Source organism: Salvia splendens, chromosome 4, assembly GCF_004379255.2.
Source record: "Salvia splendens isolate huo1 chromosome 4, SspV2, whole genome shotgun sequence".
NCBI lineage: Eukaryota > Viridiplantae > Streptophyta > Magnoliopsida > Lamiales > Lamiaceae > Salvia > Salvia splendens.
Genome location: NC_056035.1, coordinates 32,768,247 through 32,791,850, shown reverse-complemented (window position 1 = coordinate 32,791,850; position 23,604 = coordinate 32,768,247). Strand labels below are relative to the sequence as shown.

Below are 23,604 nucleotides of genomic sequence, written 5' to 3'. Positions count from 1 at the left end.
GAATTATACCACTTGCATGACATAATTCTGCAAACGGGGCTACATACTCACCACCTCTATCACTTCGAACACACTTAATTCGACAATTAAGTTGATTTTCGGCTTCATTTTTGAAGTCTTTAAACGCTTCAATTGCCTCATCTTTACTTCTTAATAAGTAAAGGTAACAATATCTTGTGCAATCATCTATAAATGTGATGAAGTACTTTTTACCACCTCTAGTTTGCACAAATTTTAAATCACATACGTCTGTATGGATTAACTCTAGAGGTTTTGTGCTTCGTTCTACCGAGCGAAACGACAGCTTGGTCATTTTTGCTTCAACACAGACTTCACATTTTTCTTGTGAGTTAAACTTATCTACTTTTAGTAAATTAAGATTTACTAATCTTTTTATAGCTTTTAGATTTACATGTCCCAATCTTTTATGCCATAAATCAGAGCACTCAAGAAAATAAGAGGATGTGTCATCTTCCTTATTTCTTAATCATTTTCCACGGTGAATGACCGTAACATTCAGCTCAAAAAGCCCATTCACTAGGTGACCTTCACCTATGAACTTTTCATACTTGGTCAATATAACATTTTCACACTCAAATTCTAGTGAAAATCCATGATTTACTAGAAGTGAGCCTGACACCAAATTATTTCGGATGTCTGGGACATGCAGCACATCCTTGAGGGTAAGAACCTTTCCGGATCCTAATTTTAGGAACACATTACCCACACCAACCACCTCGGAAGAGGCTTGGTTTCCCATACGTACTTTTCTACCTCCAACATATTTGTAAGTAGAAAAAACGCTTCTCTCGGAGCACACATGACATGTGGCACCCGTATCAACAAATCATTCATTTAGATTATTACCATGGTCCACGTCGGAGACCACTGCGATCACCTCGTGATCTTTGTTGTTTATAACAACACGTTCAAATAATTTGTACAGTATTGTTTCCAATAATAAGTACACAATTATGTTGAACCAAATGTGCATTGGTATATTCATCAACCCATGCATCCCAATTACTACTACCAAATCTAAATTAGTCTTGCTTGTCAAATGACAAAGGATAAACATCATTCTCAAGAGAATAGATCTCAAGGAATTAACCACTCCATAGCGCATCGACATTGCGACCGTTCGTTGCTTTATTCCAGCTTTGAATTTCATGTTTCCTCCAGCATCGGTCGACATGATTTCAACAAGAGTACAATATTTCGTCTTGCGATTGTTGGAAATATTGAAGCCTTTTAGACGGGCAAACTCTTGCTATTACAAAAGAACCAAAAACTGGAAGGTAAGTAAAACAAAATAAATACAATAAAAGGAACAAGATACAAACTATAGTCTTCTTTAAGTCGAGTCGAGGTATCACTCTCTCCGCAAGACGAAATACACCCCGGCTAGTGCTCACGGATTGGCGTAATATCCCCAAAGATGAAACGACTTTCCTCCTATCGAGTTGAAGCACCTCAAACTCGTAGGCTCCGGCGAACTTGAATTGGAGGCGAGAACCGAGCAATACAATGCTCCTAAGATGCACACTAGAATGCTTGAGACTAGAGAAAGGGAGAATGATTGTTGGTGTTGTGTCCTCTTCTCCTAAAACTCCATCTATTTATAGGATATGTGAGCCTACATGAAGAGTCATGGCATTAAGGCATCACATAATGCATTTGGAGAAGAAAGGCCAAAGGCCTAGCCTTTTCAAATTTTACACGTTTTCAACAAAATCTACCTTCCAAAGAAGGCTTGATAGCTTATTCAAGAAAGCACATGAGCTATCAGTGTTGTGTGGTGTGGAGATAGTTATCATCGTTAATGATCCTAAAGAGTCATATTCAACCTTATGGCCCTCTCGTGAACAGGTTATGAATGGAGTCATGAAGTTCATGGCTCGTTCCAAAGAGCCCGGTCCCAAGAAAATGGTTCTGCATGATAAATTCTTGAGTGACAAACTGAAAAGCATGACCGATAGGTTGCTGAAACTTCAAAAGAAGAATGACGAAACAGAAATGGGGTTCCTCATGACTCGACTCTTTGAAGGTGGAGTGTTCAATGAGCTTGATGTGAGGCAGCTAAATGGTTTGGATCAGTTTGTGGAAGAAAAGCTGAAGAAGCTCGAAAACAGGTACAACGAACTTGCAGGGGCACAGGGCCAGCTTTTGTGCACTAACAATCCACACCATATCCAGATGATGACAGAAAATAGAAGTGGTGATTTTGCAACTACTTCAATCACAGAAAAAGAAAGATGGTTCGGCCCTGGCATCGAGAACACGTTTGGCATGTCAAGAGGAATCAACTTAGGATCAACTGAAGTTGCAAGATCCTTTGCAGACTGGAATCAGAGTGGAGTTCCTGATGAGCTTGGAAGAGCGTGGGCAGCCAATTTCTATCCTTGATTGAGATACAATGTTGTAAGTGCAGTTACGTTTTACCACCCACCCACCCACCCACAGAATACAAGGAAAGCCTTCGAAATAACTTAAAAGTATATTGTCCTTCTAAATTTTAAATTATTGTGTTTAATTCTGTTATCTATCTTTTCTTTGTATGCTACACCATTTTGCATCCATAACAAGGGATTAGTTTCTTGTATTTCTGTTCAGGAAGGCAAACATATACGTACAACTGTGTCTACTTACTAAGCACACACAATTATTGTCATTTAGATTAATATCTTTAAAGTACAAGAGATCTTCGATATGAAGTATGTATGTAAATATTTCAAGCAAAAATTACCGCAGACTTGATACTAAATGTCAAGAAAAAGTGGGTAGATTTTCCATATTCTTTTTCACGAAGCAGACGTATAGAACATAGCATGAATCCTACACTACCTGATTTAAAGTCTTATTCAAGCCGAAGTTACACAACAATATTTTTTAACGCAGTTTTTCTTATCATCAATCCCTTCTAGACGTTCGGGTTCCAATAGCAAAATCATTCTACTCCCCTTTCCAACCCCTGTGAGAAATAGTCACATACTTGCTTATTATTAGATGTTAGCCATTAATGCGCCTCAAGCTAAACCTGTTAGTTCATCTCCATCAATTAACGATTATGAATTAATGGTGGCGTACCAGGATCATCTAAAAACCAAACAGTTCTAGAAGCAGCAACCCTGCTTCGAGATAGAGAACTTGACCAAGAAATCCAGTTTCCCCAAATAGGCCGATCCCCTGCAAAGTTGGCTCAAGATGAGCCATCATACCAAAGCTGAAGCAGCCACCTCCAGCAATGTCCAATAAAAACTAGCAATTTAGTAAGATGAGAGGTTCAATATCAACTAAATGAGAAGTAAGGTGTCATGTTAGATTCAATTCAAGAGAGAAGCAATCCAAGTGGCATGGAGATTTGAATTATATTATGTTAAAGAGGCATACCTGATAGCAGCAAAGGCGCATTGAGACAGTTTGAGCTCATTACTAAGCACACTCTGGCAAATTCCTCAATGCGCATCTCAGCTTCCGGTAATCAAGCTCGAATTCTCCTAAATCACTGGTGAAAAACCACAACACTCGATCCAAGTGCTGAATTTGGGGAAAACCATCAATCTCTTGAGCTCTTAAATATAATCTTCGCTAGTATGGAAATAAATAAGAGCAACTCGAGATAACAGAGGAGAGTCTGGTGCGCTACATACATAAATATGCATGTTGTACCTAAATATGCATGTTGTAGCTTATTACGTGCCAACGGTTCCTTCTCAAGAAAATGTAGTTTTTTAAAAGTGACTATATTCAATTCTTTGTTGGTTTCTGGGGATTACAAGAGATAACAAAACCGGGCGTAATACAACCCAAAAGAAAGGAAAAGAAGGAACTGAACTTTAGAAATTACAACGTAGAATCGAAACTACTAAACTAGTATGATTAGCCGAGTCGAGGAGGCCTCTTCCCGCAAGACGAGATACGCCCCGGTAGTGCTCTTCGGTTTGGCATGTCGTCCCCAAAGGTAAAACGGCTACGTCTCTATTGATGCAGCACCGCAACCAGTAGAGCTCCGGCGAACGGGATGGAGGAGAGGGCAGAGCTTCGACAGAAAACAATGCAGAGAGAGGGAGAGAGCTTATGATACAGAATGCTTGTATGTGTGTCCTAATGCAGTGGTATGGCTAGCCTATTTATAGGCCAAGCCACCATGCAGGGTCAACCAGCCATTGAAGGCTCATCATGGCAATTCGTAACCGACGTCGGTTACAGGCGTGTGGCTGGAGTGTGCCACCCGTGTGTGGAGCGTGTGGATTTCTCACGTGGCAGCCGTGACTGTGCCTCGCTTGACGACGTGTCAAGCCATTTGGATTGCTGACTCGGCGGTGGTCCAAAAAGAATAGTTTGGGCCAAGCCTCAAGCCCAAAGACCACCCAAAGACCAATTGCCAAGATCGGGATCGGGCTCGGGCGGGCGGCGGCGGCGCGCGCGTGTGGGCTCTTTCACCCATCTTGGTCCACTATAATTATTAAGTAACATAAAGTCACTTAATTTATACACATTAAAAGATGTGTTAATCCTCCAATGTGGGATAATTAACACTAGTTAATTATTCCCTAAGCTCCAACTCCAAGCTTTAATTAAAAGCTAATTATGCCCAACTTTAATCCACTATTTCTCACTCACCGGAAATCGGATTTGAGAAAGTGAATATACTACATTTATCTACGTAAAATGTAGATCGACGCTATGTCATTTAATTTCACAAAATTAAATGTCTCGTCACATTTATTATTTGGTCAAAATCCATTGACCGAGCATATTTAATCAATGATTTTTACAATCCCCCACATGAGTGGAAATAGCCAAATGCATATGCATGCAGACACAAGCTCAACCCTCGAGAGGTATATAAGCATAAGGATAGGTAGTTGTTGGCCTTGAACCTTCCATAGTCGACACCATCGGATACACAGGCGGCTTAGTAGCGCGATGCTTTGAACTAATCCCCCACGGCGTGCACCGAGACAATGGTGTTAACGCTTAAACACCTCAACCTCATCCGTTCTCACGTTTTGTGTCCATTGCGGTCTTGGACACCACTTTGGATTCATAAGTGTGTTTTATGAAGCGACCACACTTCACACTTACATAGGTGATTCTTAGTCAATTACCTTGCCATACTTGGTCTCTTTGAGAACTCCATCTCTTTGAGATTCTTAAGAACTATTAGAAGTCATAGACTTGGCCTTTACCACTAGGCAAGTTCTCCAACACTCTATTGCTCTCTAGGGAATAGATATAGTTGAGTGTTTCTCATGAACTCTCATAGCTTAGTTGTCCCTTTGAACCAAGTTCTTGGGATCTCCAGTCATCATGGTTGGGTTACCGCTATGATAATTCTTTAGTTTATGGATTTCAAACTCATTCCCTCTAGCAACTTATTCATTTGATCACGGTTTAACCCTTTGGTTAGCGGATCCTCTAGATTATCTATTGACTTCACATAGTCAATTGTAATCACGCCAGTTGTGATCAAATGTCTCACGGTGTTATGTCGTCGACGTATATGTCGAGACTTACCGTTATAGAAACCATTGTTTGCCCTTCCAATAGCCGCTTGGCTATCGCAGTGGATTAGCACTGGTGGCACTGACTTAGACCAACATGGAATATCTTCAAGGAAGTTCTTAAGCCACTCAGCTTCCTCACCCGCCTTATCTAAGGCAATGAACTCCGATTCCATTGTTGATCGGGCTATACATGTCTGTTTTGTGGATTTCCACGATACAGCACCTCCCCCAATAGTAAAGACGTATCCACTTGTTGAAAGTGAGTCTCTATTATCGGATATCCAATTGGCATCACAGTACCCTTCAAGTACCGGGGGTATCTCGAGAAGTGTAGCCCAAGATTTTGAGTATGTTTTAAATATCTCAAAACCCTCACAAGAGCTCTCCAATGCTCTTTGCTTGGATTGCTCGTGTAACGACTCAACTTGTTCACGGCACAAGCAATGTCAGGTCGAGTGCAATTAGTCAAGTACATAATGCACCCGATGACCCGTGCATACTCTTCTTGTGCAACGGGCTCGCCTTTGTTCTTGCTCAAGTGAACGTCGAGTTCAATTGGAGTCTTAACCGGCGCCATCATAGGCTTTGAATTTATTCAATATCTTCTCAACATAGTGTGATTGTGTTAAGATGACTCCATCATTCGTTCTTAGAATCTTCATTCCAAGAATTACATCGGCTAGACCCATGTCTTTCATGTCAAAGTTTCTCTTTAACATGCCTTTGTATCGTTAATTACTTGAGTGTTGCTACCCAAGATTAACATATCATCAACGTAGAGACACACTATAACATGACCGTTATTAGTGCTCTTGATGTAGACACATTTGTCGCACTCGTTGATTTTAAACCCATTTGATAACATCACATTATCAAACTTCAAGCGCCACTGGAATGGCGCTTGTTTCAATTCATATAGGGACTTTACGAGCTTGCATACCTTTTTCTCTTGTCCAGGTACTACAAACCCTTCGGGTTGTTCCATATAGATTTCATCTTCTAGTTCACCATTTAGAAACGCAGTCTTTACATCCATTTGATGAATCTCAAGATTGTGCAATGCAGTAATAACGAGAAGCACTCGTATAGATGTAATCCTTGTTACAGGTGAATAGGTATCGAAGAAGTCATGTCCTTCCTTTTGTTTAAAACCCTTTACTACTAATCGGGCTTTATACTTATCAACTGTTCCATCGGTCTTAAACTTTCTTTTAAGAACCCATTTGCATCCTAAAGGTTTAGCACCTTCGGGCAAATCAACCAACACCCATGTGTGGTTTAGCAAAATTGAATCAATTTCGCTTTGAACAGCTTCTCTCCAATGCAGCCCGTCTGGGCCAGCAAAGGCTACTTTTATCGATGTTGGTTCTTCATCCAACATGAAAGCAATATAGTCAGGACCAAAACTTTTTGGTGTTCTGACTCTATTACCACGTCTTAGTACTGTATCTTTTGGATCGGGCCTTGCACGCTTGCGCGATTCAGGTTCCGCATCCGCTGATTTAGAACTAGTGGCTTCTTCTTCCACTGGTTTAGAACTAGTGGCTTCTTCAATTCTTATCTCAGAATTGGTTGAGACTTTTTCCTTGTCTTTGCAAGGAAATGTATTTTCGAGAAATACAACATTCCTCGACTCAATTGTTGTTCCTACTGTGATAGTCGATATTTCAGACTTGTGAACAACAAATCGATATGCACTACTGTTAAGTGCATATCCAATGAAGATGCAATCAACCGTCTTAGGTCCGATTGTAACTTCTTTGGGCGGAGGAACCATCACTTTTGCCAAACACCCCCACACTTTGAGGTATTTGTAGGATGGCTTCCTTCCCTTCCACAACTCATAAGGAGTGACATCTTTTCCTTTGAGAGGGATCTTATTCAAGATATAGTTGGCTGTCAAAACAGCTTCCCCCCACATGTTATGTGGTAATCCTGAAGTTAGAAGCAGTGCATTCATCATCTCTTTTAGAGTTCGATTTTTGCGTTCTGCAACACCATTAGATTGTGGTGAATATGGAGCAGTTGTTTGATGAATTATACCCCTTGCGTTGCATAACTCCTCAAACGGGGCTACATATTCTCCTCCTCTATCGTTTCGAATCATTTTGATTTTACAACCAAGTTGATTCTCAACTTCGTTCTTATAATTTTTTGAACGCCTCTATTGCTTCATCTTTACTTCTTAAAAGATAAATGTAGCAATATCTTGTGCAATCATCTATGAAAGTGATAAAGTACTTTTTACCACCTCTTGTTTGCACCATCTTTAAATCACATACATCCCTGTGAATTAATTCAAGGGGTTTTGTGCTTCGTTCAACCGAATGAAACGGCAACTTAGTCATTTTTGCTTCAAGACAAATTTCACATTTATCTTGGATATCCAATTCATTAGCCTTTAGTAAATCTAAATTTACTAATCTTTTAATGGCTTTTGAATTTACATGTCCCAATCTACAATGCCACAAATTTGAAGACTCGGTCAAATAAGAGGAAGTAGATGCTTTATTCTTATTAGCCAATGGCTTTGGAACACACAGTGTTGCTACACTAAGCTTGAAAAGTCCGTCGGTTACATAACCTTTTCCGAGGGACTTTCCAAACTTATACAATGCAAACCTATCGGATTCAAATACAAGTTTAAAACCCTTATTCACTAGTATTGATCCTGAAACTAGGTTCTTCCGGATGTCCAGCGCATCCTTCAAGGTGATTGAGACGCCAGACGTCATCTTGAGGATTACATCACCAACTCCGAGGATTTCAGACGAGGCTTGATTCCCCATGTTTATCTTTCTCCCTTCAACGTTGTTGTAGGTGGAGAACATACTTCTATCTGCGCAGACGTGTGCAGTAGCGCTGGAATCAATATACCAGCCACCCTTGTTGTTGTTAACAAGGTTGACCTCTTCAGTGACCACAGCAATGAGGTCGTTCTCATCCCAGTCCTTGAACTCCTTCTCAACGACGTGGGCAGCCGGCTTCTTCTTCTTGCTGCGGCAGTCTTTAGCAAAGTGGCCTTGTTTGCCACATTTGTAGCAGTCGCCTTCAAACTTCTTTGAAGGCTGCTTTCCCTTCCCTTTGTCGCTTGGACGGTTTGGGCGAGGGCGTTTGTTGGAGGGACCGCCCCGCTCCAACATGTTGGCTTTGGCTTCATTTGGGGTGAATCCCTTAGCCTTTTGGTCGCTTTTGCGCACATCTGCCTCAATGCGCAACTTCACGATCAAGTCTTCAAAGGTCATCTGCTTTCGCTTGTGCTTGAGATAACTCTTGAAGTCCTTCCAACTTGGAGGGAGTTTGTCAATGATCGTGCACCTTAGGAACTTATCGGGCAAGGTCATCCCTTCAGCCACTAAGGAGTGGATGATCATTTGGAGCTCTTGGACTTGCTCCATGATGGGTCGAGAGTCGACCATTTTGTAGTCCATAAATTTGGACGCTACGACCTGTTCAGTCCCTGCAGCATTATCTATGCTATATTTCTTTTCTAGGCTTTCCCACATTTGTTTAGATGTGGTTACATTGGAGTATACATTGTACAAACTATCATCTAATGCACTTAGAATGAAATTTTTACAAAGATAATCTCCTTTCCTCCAAGCTTCATAGTCTGCCATGACTTCGAGCCTAGTCTCTTGGTCGCTTGGCGCGGGCGGCTCGTTCTCCGTGAGGAAGTTGGCGACGCCCAATGCTGTCAAGTAGAACAACATCTTTTGATACCACCTCTTGAAGTTTGATCCTCCAAACTTGGGTGGTTTCTCGGCAGGTGGCATCATTCTTGGTGCCAAAGGTGCCGCAGTTGGTCCTTGGAAGGAACCAATTCCGTTGCCCCCGAAGGAGCCAACAACTTGGTTGGGCATAGAGCCCCCCATGTTCGTGTTGGGCATAGTGCCCCCCACATTCGTGTTGATCCCGGAAGATCCAACACCAGTATTGAGCCCGAAGGCACCAACACTCGATCCATTAAAGGATCCGAAGTAACCACTAAACGTGGAACCAACCGAACCACCAAAGGTGGAACCAGTGGACGCCCCGAAGGGGTTGTCCCAAACCCAAGGGACAGTGGATGAGGCGGCTGGGAAGCCGGGGGTTGGCATCATCGAGGGAATCGATGAAGTGTTGACCGGTCCAGTGGTCGCCATGGTGGAGGGAATGGCGGCGGTGGTGGTGGCATCAACGTTGTTGGATTCAGTCGACATCTCCAGCAAAGGTTTTAATTGTTTCGAAAGTTTTAGTTCAGTTTAGGAGGTCCAAATCCCTTCAAAGGCAAGCTATCTCGTCTTGCGATTGTTGGTTTCTGGGGATTACAAGAGATAACAAAATCAGGCGTAATACAACCCAAAAGAAAGGAAAAGAAGGAATTGAACTTTAGAAATTACAACGTAGAATCGAAACTACTAAACCAGTATGATTAGCCGAGTCGAGAAGGCCTCTTCTCGCAAGACGAGATACGCCCCGGTAGTGCTCTTCGGTTTGGCGTGTCGTCTCCAAAGGTAAAACGGCTACGTCTCTATTGATGCAGCACCGCAACCAGTAGAGCTCCGGCGAACGGGATGGAGGAGAGGGCAGAGCTTCAACAGAAAACAATGCAGAGAGAGGGAGAGAGCTTATGATGCAGAATGCTTGTATGTGTGTCCTAATGCAGTGGTATGGCTAGCCTATTTATAGGCCAAGCCACCATGCAAGGTCAACCAGCCATTGAAGGCTCGTCATGGCAATTCGTAACCGACGTCGGTTACATGCGTGTGGCTGGAGTGTGCCACCCGTGTGTGGAGCGTGTGGATTTCTCACGTGGCAGCCGCAATTTTTCTATACCGCGGTATACCACGGTATACCGAAACTTCGGTATATACTGAATCCACGGTATACCGAATATTCGGTATATACCGATAGATTATTATATATATATATATTAATATTAAATATGTTGTAATATATATATTACATTTATATATATATATTATATTAAAAAACATTTAATACATCAATTAATACAATAAAATTAAACATTCAAATGATAATTTATTCAAATAAATTCAAAATTAACCTGAATTATTTTTTTATCAACTCATCCTATTAAATATAATAAACACAATAGCACATAACACCGAAAGAAGATTGGAAATACGATATATGGAATATGTTTCAACAGAGCACATTTGAAAGAATTTGTATTAACTCACACCATTTAGTATATGATTCTTTGTGTAATGTCATATTCCAAATATACAAAGTAATTAAAAATTTTGTTTTATTCTTCGTCCCACTTCATAAAATGTCAATTAAAATTATGTGCAGCTGAAAATGAATCAAATCGTTTAATTAGTGTTTAATTCATTGTATGTTATCTTATTTTATATACTACTTAAATTGAAGGATGAATAAATAGGATACTGATCAGTCATTCTTAATTCTTAAAGAGAAATAAATGTCCAATTTAAATTACTAACTAGTGTCACGCCCGTGCGATGCACGGGTCATTTTAATTTCTTCATATTTATTTCATTTTGCGAAATAAAAGTTGTGAAATGATAAACAAAAGAATATTCGACATCCTCTTACTTTGGATTATACTTTTTCAATCACATTAACCCCACATAGACACAAGAGTGTGTTTAAATGCTACATTTTCTTAAAAATGTCAATACGATCACATTAAAATTTCAACACATATTTGTGTTGACATTTTAATAAACTGTCTTGACATTTAAATATCAGACTTAAAATTAAAAAACATTTTAAATCTGTGAAAATATGAATTAACCGTTGAGTTATAACTGTAGGAGCAAGTTTACGTTGCAATAATTTAATATTGCACTGGTGAGACACTTTCTAGTCGAGATTCATTTCATTGCAATATAGAGACCCCATACACTAAAAACCCAAACCTTGAAACCTAAATCCTAAACCCTTAATTTTAAAATATACTCATCATAACCAACAAATGAGCCAAATTTTGATATATTTTGAATTTTAGTATTTTCACATTAAAAAATATTATTTGCTAGTATTTTAAAAATTTATTCAAATCAAAGGAAGACCGTGCCTTGTTAATATTTTTGAGAATTTGTATGCATGTTTATAATGATAGATTGAAATTAAAGTCTAGGGGGAAAAATTGAATCTTTATTTCATTACACTTGTAAATCTATTTGGAGATTTTATTTATAAGACCAATTATTACTACTATTGGTCTAAATAGCCAAAAATAATCAATAAGTACCTTCATTTTATCATTAACCACGATTATGGGATAAAATTATGAATATATGTAATCAAAATAATCCATAAATATATATTAAAAGATACTTAAAGATTAACATCATCGGCAACAACAAATATAATATGATACTTGATAACATGCTAACCAAAATATAAAATTGAATAGAGTGATGGACGAATTACCGATAGCAAAAAATAATGAACAATCGAGAAATCAATTAGTAAATGAACAAATCAAGAAACCAATTAATTTTCGGTATACCGTTACCGTTACCATACCGTTATTACGGTATACCGTAATAACGGTATGGTAATGGTATCAAAAAATATCATACCGAATTTCCGGTATACCGGAATTTCGGTATACCGAAAATTCGGTACGGTATCGGTATTGAATTTTGTCATACCGTACTTTCCGGTACGGTATGCGGTATGGCACGGTCGGTACGGTATACCGTACCGACCCACCTCTAGTGTAATGTGTAATGAAATAACTTTCAAAATAGAAAATGAACTAAGTTTTGGGAAAAAACTAAAATGACAAACATAGAGTATTTTCGGAGAACGAAGAGAGTATTCAAAAGCCTTGGCCTATGAGCCACCGCTGCTTATGCTCTAACTTGATCAATGGCGGTCTCTTTTAGACCAATGGTTGTAGACATGTATATCATTCTTAAATTTGAGGTGCCTACAAATCAACGCGGGGAATAGTCACTGGGCTCGCCAGTAGATATTACCAAAAAAAAAATACTATCATATTTTCTATTTAACATATTTTAAAAATATAAAATTCATAGATATTTTTCTATAAATAGAGGTAGATCATGCTATATTTGGACACATCCTAGATTTCTCCTTTCCTTTCTCAGCATATAACATGCATGTTTTAATTGTTTTAAGTATTATCATTTTGCGACGGGGAGAAATGCTAATGCAGAAGGACCACGGTCTTATCTTGAGATGATATCCCATTGGTTGGTAATATTTTGCTTGGATAAGAATGTTAAATGTAAAATGTGTATAAATAGAGATGTGATTTTACTTATGAAATATAATCCAGTAGTGGAAAAGATGAAGAGTGTGGCAAGGAAAGGAATCCATTATCTGCACAAGCTGAATGCCGAACACATTCCCAAGCACGTGTTAGAGAAAGGCCAGGCTCGTGTCATCGAGGCATCCCTCACGCTCATCCGCGAGAGAGCCAAGCTCAAGGGGGAGCTTCTACAGTCTCTGGGAGGCGTGATGGCATCGGCCACTCTCCTTGGGACACAACTCTTCCTATCTCCAGGGCACTGCCTTTGCACCTCCATTTATAAGAGAAGCCATTTGGTGTGGTAGCACAAACTCCACCACTGAAGAAGGTAGGTTGGTAGGTAAAGTTATGACTTATGTGTGTGCTTGATTTAGCTCAACATTAATATATATGTGCAGGTAAAGATATAAGTGATCCGAGGGTGATGATAGATGTAGGCGACGTTCCAGTGCAGGACTTGCGTTGATGATGATAGATTGATGAATATCATTAGTGATTCTGTTAAGATAGTGATGGAAGAAGTGAGGTTCTGTTTTCAAAGGTTGTTTTGATTAATTTAGGGATGTGAATATTTGTTAATAGTAGTGGTCCATTTTATAGGAGCCATTGAGGCCTGTGGTGCTAGGAGGGGACCACTCTATCTCGTATCCGGTGGTGAGAGCCGTGTCGGAGAAGCTGGTTCTTCACCTGGATGCACATCCTGACATTTATGATGCCTTTGAGGGGAATAAATACTCTCACGCGTCCGTCCTCTTTCGCTAGAATGATGGAGGGCGGTTATGCTCGTCGCTTGCTGCAGGTAGGAATAAGGTCTATCAACTGGGAAGGCCGGGAACAAGGGAAGCGTTTTGGCGTGGAGCAGTATGAAATGCGCACGTTTTCAAAAGATCGCAACCAACTCGAGAATCTCTGGTCTCTTTTTCTCCCAAAACTCAACATTTATGCCTGCATGTATGTATTGAGTATTGACATATTGTCCTTGTCCTCTTATTAATTGATACTACTACTTGTATTGTTGTAGAAACTTGGTGAAGGTGTAAAAGAGGTGTATATCTCAATAGATGTGGACTGCTTGGATCCGGCATTTGTGCCGGGAGTGTCTCACTTTGAGCCGGGAGGCCTCTCCTTCCGCGACGTTCTCAACGTTCTTCATAACCTCAAAGGCGATATTGTCGCTGCGGATGTGGTTGAGTACAATCCGCAGCGAGACACTGCAATGGTTGCTGCAAAGCTCGTCAGGGAACTCACTGCAAGGATATCAAAATGACCAATTAATTATCAATAACTTCTACTACATTTTTACAACTACTAAATCAAGTGTACCAAGTCTTGCAATGACTTATCTACTAAATAAAGTGATTACGATAAAATACTGAGCTTTGCAAAAGAAAACATGATGAACTCGATGATCTCAATGTAGACAAGTGCAAAACGCAAAAACATAAGAATCTAGTTTGACCGAAATGCAATATTACCTCAACAACTTATTCTCATACTTCATGACAGATACCTCTCATATTTTCATTTTGTTTGGTCTACCAAAATTAGTCCATTGTCTATTTAAGGAAACTTTCTCACATTTTTCCTCTTCTGTCTCCTACTTAACCATCCCATAATTTAACTACTTGGAATTTAATTTGAGGTTTAATGGGGTCAATTTGTTTAACCAGAGTGACTATATATATGAAGCTAGTCGTAATTCACATAAAGAAAAATATGAAAAAGGGTCATGTGAAATTGAAATATTTCCTATGAAGGATTTGACTGTCAAAGGCGTATTATATGTTAAAGATTTACCTATAATGGTTCTTTTTAACTGTGATTAAACATAGCAATTTAATATAATTCATAACAAAATTCTTGTTATTAGTTAGTCATATTACCTTGCATTCAAAGTCGTTTTCAACATATTACAGATTTACTATTCCTGGATCATCCTAACTTGCATAATAAAGACTCAAATTTCAATATATTACATAAGCTTTATATATATAATTCCATAATTCAATAGCCAATTCAGAGACATACCATATATATCTGCCCATTCAAACATTATATCAAGTGTAGAAGAATTAAACCCCCTTTATACGTATATATACCAACAGAAAAACATAGAAAAAAATCAGTCCATCACTAAACATGCCTCGCCAAAAAACAAAGCATACACAAATTGTGAGTGAGAGAGTCAGAAAATCCACTTTCAAAAGAAGGCTTGATAGCTTGATCAAGAAAGCACATGAGTTATCAGTGTTGTGCGGCGTAGAGGTAGTTATCATCGTTCATGATCCGAAAGAGTCACATTCGACCCTGTGGCCATCTCATGATCATGTCATGAATGGAGTCATGAAGTTCATGGCTCGTTCCAAAGAGCCCGGACCAAAAAAAATGGTTCTACATGATAAATTCTTGAGTGACAAACTGAAAAGCATGACCGATAGGTTGCTGAAACTTCAGAAGAAGAACGACGAAACAGAGATGAGGTTCCTCATGACTCGAATCTTTGAAGGCGGAATCTTCAATGAGCTTGATGTGAGGCAGCTAAATGGTTTGGACTGGTTTGTGGAAGAAAAGTTGAAGAAGCTCGAAAACAGGTACAACGAACTTGCAGGGGCACAGGGCCAGCTTTTGTGCACTAACGGAAACAATCTACACCATAGCCAGATGACACCAGCAACGGTAGAAAATAGAAGTGGCGATTTTGCAACTACTTCGATTGTGGCGAGCGAGGACGGATGGTTCGGCCCTGGCATCCAGAACACTTTTGGCATGTCAAGGGGAATCAACTTAGGATCAACTGAAGTTGCAAGATCCTTCGCTGACTGGAATCAGGGTGGAGTGACTGATGAGTTTGGAAGAGTGTGGCCTACCAATTTCTATCATTGATTTATGTTTTACATGTTGAAATTAATGTGTTTATAATTGTTATTCGTCTTTTTTTTGTGTATGTGATATCCTTTTACATTAAAATTGGTGACTTTCTTGTAATTCTGTTGAGGAAGACAATTAAATGTATTAGTAATTGTATTCCTATCGACATAATTGCGTCTACTTACTAGGCTAAAAGCGATCTTTGATAGTATAAGTACGTAACTAAAAATGTCAAGCAAAAATAATAAGCAGCAGACTTAATGCATGCAAAAGAAAAGGGGGTAAATAATAAATTCTAATATGGTAATAAATCCAAACAATAAAATTGATTAAAATTCACATACCTATATCTCTTTAATTTCTCATCCAACCAAAAACAAATTAAATGATTTTCCATTTTTTTTTCATAGACCATATCAATGTCGACCAAAAAACTGCCTCATTATTATAGCGGTAGGCATGACGACAGTCGATAAAATATTGTCCTAACTTGATGCAGGTTTTAAGAAATGCGAAGAAAAGTGAGTTAAAAAAGTTAGTGGAGCGAGGATCACATATTTATATATTAGTTTTATAGAAAGTGAGTTTAAAGAGTTAGTGGAGTTTTAAGAAATATGAAAAAAAGCGAGTTGAAAATGTTAGTGGAATGAGAGTCTCGTATTTATATTAGTTTATAATAGAGCGTGAGTGAAAATGAAGTGCATTTACTAAAAATAGAAATAATCAAATGGACAACTTTTCATGAACGGACAAAAATGACAAAATTGACAACATTTCACGGACGGATGGAGTATTTTATTTTTATTGTCTTTTGTAGATCATTTTTTATACAATAATTAACACGCTAGTATAGTACTTTATTAGTATTATCTCTCGTGTTTTAGAGCATCCACAATGACGCCCGTCCCGACGGACGTCCGACCGGCGTGCCGGAGTTCCGAGTGGGACGTCCGCCATTGCGCAGCGGTGATGTGGATACGGACGTCCGCTGCGGACACCAGAGTTCCGCAGCGTTCACGGGACGTCCGTCGCGACGTCCTTGTAGGCGTCCGCCATTGCGTTGACCCACGGACGTCCGTGCGGACGTCCAGATTATTTTTTTTATTTAATGAAATTTTTATTCCGTAATCGTGGCGAAATTTTAATTCCGTAAATTGTTTAATTTTGGTGAATTTTTATTATTGTGGGAAGTCCGGCGGGATGTCCTTGGGATGTCCGCCACTGTGCAGTGGGAAGTCTTTATGACGTGGCAGTGCAGTGAGAAGTCATTGTGACGTGACGGTGCAGTGGAAAGTCATTATGTCCGCGGGGACATCCGCACCATAGTGGATGCTCTTAGTTCTCTCCTTTTTATTCACAAAACATTACTTAATTTTATATCCTTTTTATTCACAAAACATTACTTAATTTTATACTATGTCCAAGACAAAATTTATGATTTTTATGATTAAAATTTTATTTATAAAATAATCGCGAAATTCGTTGGGTATTCACAACCAAAAAGATAGAGAAATCGATTCAGTCAGTGACAGCATCTCAAATGGCGTCCAATTTAACCCCCTTAACTTCCCGCCTAACCCTTCTCCGCAAGCCCTCAATCCGCTTTTCCACTAAAGCTGTCCAAAATTTGCAATTCATACCCAAATTGAGCAGACCCCTAACGCCTTTTCTCCATCGGACAACTGATTTTGTTTCGGTCCATTATTCGTCTTGCCGGAAGGCGCGAGCCATTAATGCGTCAAGCCAAGATGAGGAATTGGTTGTTCTTGGTATTGAAACTAGTTGCGACGACACTGCGGCTGCAGTAGTAAGTGCTGCGTCTGTCTCGAAATTGTTTTTGTGAAGTAAACAACAAAATGTTTCGTTATCTTTTAAAATGAATAATAAAAATCGTTTCTTGCTTGATGGTAGGTTCGGAGCAATGGAGAAATCCTTAGCCAAGTCGTGTCTTCACAGGTATATGTAAATGAGTGTCTTTGTTTGTGTGGTTCCTTGAGCTATTTAGTCCAATTCTTTCCTTTTTCCGACTTTGTTTGTGTTGCTATTGATTTTTGGGGACCACAGTGCTCCTTGGTATAGCAGCTGGCGTGGAGTTCTTTTTTCCCTTTATTGCGTATAGTTTTAGTATGTCTTGTATGATGACCATGATTATGATCCCTTCATTCTTGTCTGGGCTGTCTTTTATGTGAGGCACTGAAATATTGCTGATTTTCTTTCTTATTCATGATATTTTGGAGCTTGAATACTCTGTTGGTAATGATATTCGATGTGAAGCTTGTTTCTAAGTGGCACATATGATCAAACATATTCATGTCATGTTGGTATTGGGAGATGTAGTCCTTGTCCTTCAGTGCTCCTCGGTCCAGTTCATCTATTTACTGATGTAACATGTTTGTTGCTAATCGGCTATCCAACATTATCATAATAATGAGCTCATGTCATCACTATTGGCCCTGGTCCTTAATGAAAGTAGAAGAAGTGCTTGGAAAATCTAAGGGATATATGGTAAGGTTGGGGGAAAATCAATGGAAGGATTATATGCAGCATATTGACTTAGTTATGAGATTGATGCAACAATTGTGTTATACTTCCTTTTGAATTTTTTTTCTCTTGTTTTGTATTATACACATAGAACAATACACAATTTTTTTTTTGTGTAATTTACTTAATTTGTCCTCACATACATCAAGGCTGATCTGCTTGTTCGGTATGGGGGAGTTGCTCCTAAGATGGCAGAAGAAGCACATTCATTGGTGATTGATCAGGTACTGTCCTGCTATCTTGGTATTAACTGTTCTATTTGTGATTATTTTCAGCATTGTTTTCTTATTCTTTTTCTTTTTAATATGAGATGTTTCTGTAATAAAATGCACCATTCTCATGATTTGGTCATGGTTTTCTACTATTACGTTTGCTTGTATATTTCAAAATTAATAGTTAGTTTCTGAATATGTGAGTCTAGTCATAAGCCTTCTTCAGGTGAAAGTGACATCAGACCATTCACATATTCATAACTTGCAAAAATCAAGTACACACTTACGATATTTCGAGGAGATGGCTCTTCTCCTTTTTCTTCCTATGCTCTCTCTCTCCCTTTCTCTGTGGGGATAGGAAGTCCTACTTGTCTTAGTTCCAACTTCCAAATCTATATGTTTATATAGTATCTACCATCCTCTCTGACATATTTGGTGCTATCTCTGCGCAGGTAGTGCAGGAAGCTCTTGATAAAGCAAAATTAACTGAGGAAGACCTTTCTGCAGTTGCTGTTACAATTGGTCCGGGTTTAAGCCTTTGCCTGCGTGGTAATTTGCTACATTTCTGTCACCTTCGTCTTTCTTTCTTCTTTATATTGTCCCACTCAGCACTCTCTCTCATCTTAGTGACTTAGTCTCTTTCCTGGATTGTCTCTTTCTTCCTTTTCCATCAAGTTGGTAGTGGCGACAAAATTTGTAATTTTCATCTGTGATTTCGTGTTTCAGTTCTAATCTTGATTTGGTAATCAGAATCTCAGGTCACAAGATTTTGGTAGTGTAATTGGATAGACATAAAGAACTTTTGTTGAGAGGTTCTTACAATCTGTTATTACATTTTGACAGTTGGTGTTAGGAAAGCTCGGAAACTTGCTGGGGCATATGCTCTACCCATTATTGGCGTTCATCACATGGAAGCTCATGCCTTGGTTGCAAGGTAACTACGACATTCTACAAAAGATTTTGTCATTTAAACAAACATGCTGGATATATAACCTATCTCTTGATGTAAATGTTTTACGTCATGTGTCACAATTCATCATTACCCTATATCTTTATTTGGATTTAGTAAACATTCTAGTTCGTCTCAATATGGAACGGGAATTTAGCAATGGTTTGTAAAATATGTAAGTTATATCATGTTACAGGTCACATGCTTGATGCTAATGACATATTGAAGACATGACATTTTGTTTTCGTCTAGGTTATTTCAAAGCGATTTACAGTTCCCTTTCATGGCCTTCCTCATCTCAGGTATAATCATAACTAAGTACTTTTTCACTTCTATTTTGCACAAGTTCCTAAGCATGCATAAGTAAGAGACATACAAAGATTTCCGACAAGATAACTGATCGTTATCGGGATCTATATGTTCACTTAGGCGGTCATAATCTACTTGTTCTTGCGCGTGATCTTGGCCATTACATACAACTTGGGACCACGATAGATGATGCTATTGGAGAGGCATATGATAAGACGGCCAAATGGCTTGGTCTTGATATGAGGAAGAGTGGAGGCCCTGCTGTAGAGGAGCTGGCTCGAGAGGGTGATGAAAAATCTATTAAATTCAAGGCTAGCTGTCCTCCAAAACCTCAACCAGATTCTTACCCTGATTCAAACCTTTCCGACTGCAGTATTAATGTTTTGATTTTCTGCAGGTTCCCATGAAACAGCACAAAGACTGCAATTTCTCTTATGCAGGTCTGAAGACTCAAGTCAGATTGGCAATTGAATCCAAAAATATGTAATTTCTTTTAAACATTAGTTTCTTCTACGTTGGCCTTCCCAATAGCTAAACATTTATTTGTTGGTGCAGTGATGCTGCAATACATGTTGCTGAAGCTAGTGAGGAAGACAGAAAGGCTCGGGCTGATATTGCAGCCTCTTTTCAGGTGATCTACTCCGAGACTTCTCTCCTCCGTTTCCTTCCTTCTTTGTGGTGTATTCTGCTGGTAAACCTGCACCAATGCTATCTAATCTTTGCTCTTGAACTTCACAAATACGTGTGATTCCAGCGGGTTGCAGTGCTGCATTTAGAAGAAAAATGTGAACGAGCGATTGAATGGGCAATGGAGATCGAGCCTTCTGTGAAGCATCTGGTTAGAAAAATGCAGTATTACTGGTGTCTTACTTCCGTGGCCCTTATTTATTGTATTCTGTATATTGTCGCCCATGACACGTGTGATGTATCGTTCCTTGTACAGGTAGTCTCAGGAGGCGTTGCATCCAACCAATATGTCAGGTCTCGCCTCAATAAGATAATCGAGAAGAAAGGCCTGCAACTTGTATGCCCTCCTCCCAGTCTTTGCACTGACAATGGTAGTAGTCTAACTCTCCCCCATGTCGTCTCGTTTTACGCCACCAGCTGAAAATAGCTGACACGCAGTTTGTGTTCCCTTTTGTTTGTGATAGGTGCAATGATTGCGTGGGCCGGCATCGAGCATTTCCGCATGGGAAGATACGATCCTCCGCCGCCTGCATGTGAACCGGAGGATGCTGTGGTTCGTCTCTTTTACTTTGTTAAGAATTTGTATTATTTCATAAACTGATTTTCTTGCTTTTTGTGTATGTATATCAGCTTGATCTGCGGCCAAGGTGGCCGTTGGGCGAGGAATTAGCTCAGGGAAGAAGTGAAGCGCGGTCGATGAAAACAGCTCGGATTCATCCCTCGCTCACCTCTCTGATTCAAGCATCTATGCAGCAGCAGCAGCAGCAGCCTTGAGCTCAAGAATATTTGTATGGGTTGGTTTATATTCTTGTATATTACCTTAAATTATTTTTATATTTTTGTATATTCCCTTGTATTCTAGTACAGTTTGATTTTTGTGTTAAGTTGCAAACGTGAATTGCTTGAGAGTGGAGTTTTCATGATTTTTGTGGTGTTTTGATATTTTATTTTACTAATGTACATATTTGCAATATAAAAAATAAAAATGAATACTTGTTAAAAAGATACTATATTGCAAGTAAATGAGTAGGAGTATAAAATGCTCGATCACCTTCTTGCCTTAAAGTCAAGTCCGCGTTCTTTAATTATTAAAATTTAAAATTGAGAGCGAGCCTGCGATATTTTATAATAACAATAATATTATAGTAACTCAACTCCACTTATTTTTTATTGAATCAGCCATTCTTCTTTTTTGCGGCAACAATATTTATCTCTGCAACTTCCAGTTTCCAAAATTTTCAGCAACACTCGACGATTTACTTTTCTACAGCAAAATCTTGGAAAGGGCTATACAGAAATTTTGAAAATTTTAGAAAAAAAAAGGAATTTTAGGAGGCTTCTGGCCATCCACAACGCTGTTCCTATACTGTTCCTTAAACCACTATTTGAGGGTCTCACTGTACTTTTTTACTCCATTCCTTAACTAAGGAACGGAACCTGCAACCCTCCGTTCCTTAACCGTTCCTTAAATTACTATTCATTCAATTTCATTTTTTTTATTTCCAACTAAATTCAATTAAAAAAACACACTTTATTAAAAAACAAACACACTTTATTAAAAAACAAACACACTTTATTAAAAAACACACAACATTAAAAAAATTACAACTTAAACTTAAAAAAATAAAAAGCACACAATTAAAATCCTAAAAAAATAAAAAGCACACAATTAAAATCCTAAAAAAATAAAAGTACACAATTTTAATAATTTCATCTGCCAAAATTTGTCCAAATGTGCTCAATTAGATCCTGTTGGAGTTGGGTGTGGGCACTAGAGTCGCGTGTCCTTGCACGAATAGATAACCATTCTTGTATAGACGGATGCGCTCCACTTCGAGGCGGACTACTTGCGGTTGTGCAAGATTATGCACGTATACATGATGTCGACCATGTTTTCCATGAACCATATACGAGCCGGGGCTTTGATGATGTTGAAGCGCGCTTGGAGAACCCCGAACGCCCTCTCCACATCCTTGCGAGCAGCCTCCTGCTTCTGCGCAAAAAGAGTCTGCTTTGGGTTCGCAGACCCACTGCACGTCTTCACGAAGGTAGGCCACTTCGGGTAGATGCCATCGGCGAGATAGTAACCCATTTTATAAAGCCGGTTGTTGGCGACGAAGTTGATGGCCGACGCTTTACCATCCAAAACTTCGGTCAAGAGGTCGGACTGGTGGAGCACGTTTACGTCGTTGTTCGACCCGAGGACCCCGAAGTACGCGTGCCAGATCCAAAGGCGGTAGTCGGCAACGGTCTCAAGTATAACGATTGGGTGGGTGCCTTTGTGGCCGCTCGTGTAGGACCCCTTCCACGCCACCGGGCAATTCTTCCATTGCCAGTGCATGCAATCGACGCTGCCGAGCATCCCGGGGAATCCGTGCACTGTTTCGTGAAGGTCGAGCAGGAACTGACAATCAGTCGTGCTTGGCCTCCGGAGAAATTCGTCGGTGAAGGCTGCCCGGACGCCTTTGCAGAATTTGAGCAAGCACATTCGCCCAGTGCTGTCTCCGATGTGGAGGTATTCGTCGAACATGTCGGCCGTTTGTCCAGTCGCAAGCTGGCGGATTGCTGCAGTACATTTCTGCAGCGTCGTGTGGCTGGGACGGCTGACCGCGTCATACCCTTCCTGGAAGAACTCTTCCCGGGCTGCCAAAGTATTCGCGATGTGGAGAAATAAAGGTTTCCCCATGCGGAAACGGCGACGGAAGTACGTATCTCCCCAAACCGGGTTATCGCAGAAGTAGTCGCGTACTAACCTTGCAGCGGCTTCCTCCCGGTTACGATGGATGTACGTACGGGAGCGTCGTTGGGGCGGCGCGGCTTCTTCGGCCTCCCGTCGTCGATCTTCTTCAAGTGATTGTTGCAATATTTGACGCATTTGTTCAAAAGGATCCATTAGTTTGATTAAATTTGGGAGAAGGAAAGCAGAGTTGATTTGAGATGAAAATTGGGGTGGAAATAGAGAGGAATAGATGTGTATTTGTGATTGAAATGAGTATGAAATAGGAGTATTTATAGAGTAAATAAATAAAAAAAAATAAAAAAAAAATACAAAACGGATATAAAAAAACGGTCACATTACCGTTGCAAATTTTTTTTTTTTATTAAATTCGAATTTTTTTATAAAAAAATTGAATTATTGCGTCACCGGGACGAAGCCCACTCGCGGGGCAGCGAGTGGGCTTCACGCGTCGAATGGGAGGCCGCCACGTCGCCTCGGCGCGTGGCGGAACGTTTCGTTCCGCGTTCCTCCGGAACGGAACGAGACACGGC

General features: G+C 39.7%; 3 protein-coding genes and 1 pseudogene across 3 annotated transcripts; all 4 read left to right on the top strand.

Moving 5' to 3' along the window:
* Window positions 1-1,650: 1,650 nt before the first annotated feature.
* Window positions 1,651-2,406, top strand: LOC121800992 (MADS-box transcription factor PHERES 2-like). The gene has a single exon (XM_042200473.1). The coding sequence runs from the start codon at window positions 1,651-1,653 to the stop codon at window positions 2,404-2,406; it is 756 nt and encodes a 251-aa protein (XP_042056407.1).
* A 10,400-nt stretch (window positions 2,407-12,806) lies between these two features.
* LOC121799402 lies at window positions 12,807-14,138 on the top strand (annotated as a pseudogene).
* Window positions 14,139-14,907: 769 nt separating this feature from the next.
* LOC121800991 (agamous-like MADS-box protein AGL80) lies at window positions 14,908-15,651 on the top strand. Its single transcript, XM_042200471.1, has one exon. The coding sequence runs from the start codon at window positions 14,908-14,910 to the stop codon at window positions 15,649-15,651; it is 744 nt and encodes a 247-aa protein (XP_042056405.1).
* A 1,490-nt stretch (window positions 15,652-17,141) lies between these two features.
* LOC121801490 (probable tRNA N6-adenosine threonylcarbamoyltransferase, mitochondrial) lies at window positions 17,142-21,259 on the top strand. The gene is made up of 13 exons (XM_042200990.1): window positions 17,142-17,443; window positions 17,548-17,592; window positions 18,327-18,401; window positions 18,842-18,938; window positions 19,233-19,323; window positions 19,591-19,640; window positions 19,768-19,958; window positions 20,045-20,130; window positions 20,203-20,278; window positions 20,402-20,485; window positions 20,591-20,705; window positions 20,799-20,887; window positions 20,965-21,259. Exons 1-13 carry the CDS (start codon window positions 17,177-17,179, stop codon window positions 21,106-21,108), a joined length of 1,410 nt encoding a protein of 469 aa, XP_042056924.1. The 5' UTR covers window positions 17,142-17,176; the 3' UTR covers window positions 21,109-21,259.
* The last annotated feature ends 2,345 nt before the right edge of the window (window positions 21,260-23,604 follow it).

Excerpts from the sequence above, each read along its gene's own strand:
- LOC121800992 (XM_042200473.1), top strand. The coding sequence starts at position 1,651 with ATGGCATTAAGGCATCACATAATGCATTTGGAGAAGAAAGGCCAAAGG.
- LOC121800991 (XM_042200471.1), top strand. The coding sequence starts at position 14,908 with ATGCCTCGCCAAAAAACAAAGCATACACAAATTGTGAGTGAGAGAGTC.
- LOC121801490 (XM_042200990.1), top strand. The coding sequence starts at position 17,177 with ATGGCGTCCAATTTAACCCCCTTAACTTCCCGCCTAACCCTTCTCCGC. Across the intron at positions 17,593-18,326 it reads GCCAAGTCGTGTCTTCACAG|GCTGATCTGCTTGTTCGGTA; the intron begins GTATATGTAAAT and ends ACATACATCAAG. Across the intron at positions 20,706-20,798 it reads CAGTCTTTGCACTGACAATG|GTGCAATGATTGCGTGGGCC; the intron begins GTAGTAGTCTAA and ends TGTTTGTGATAG.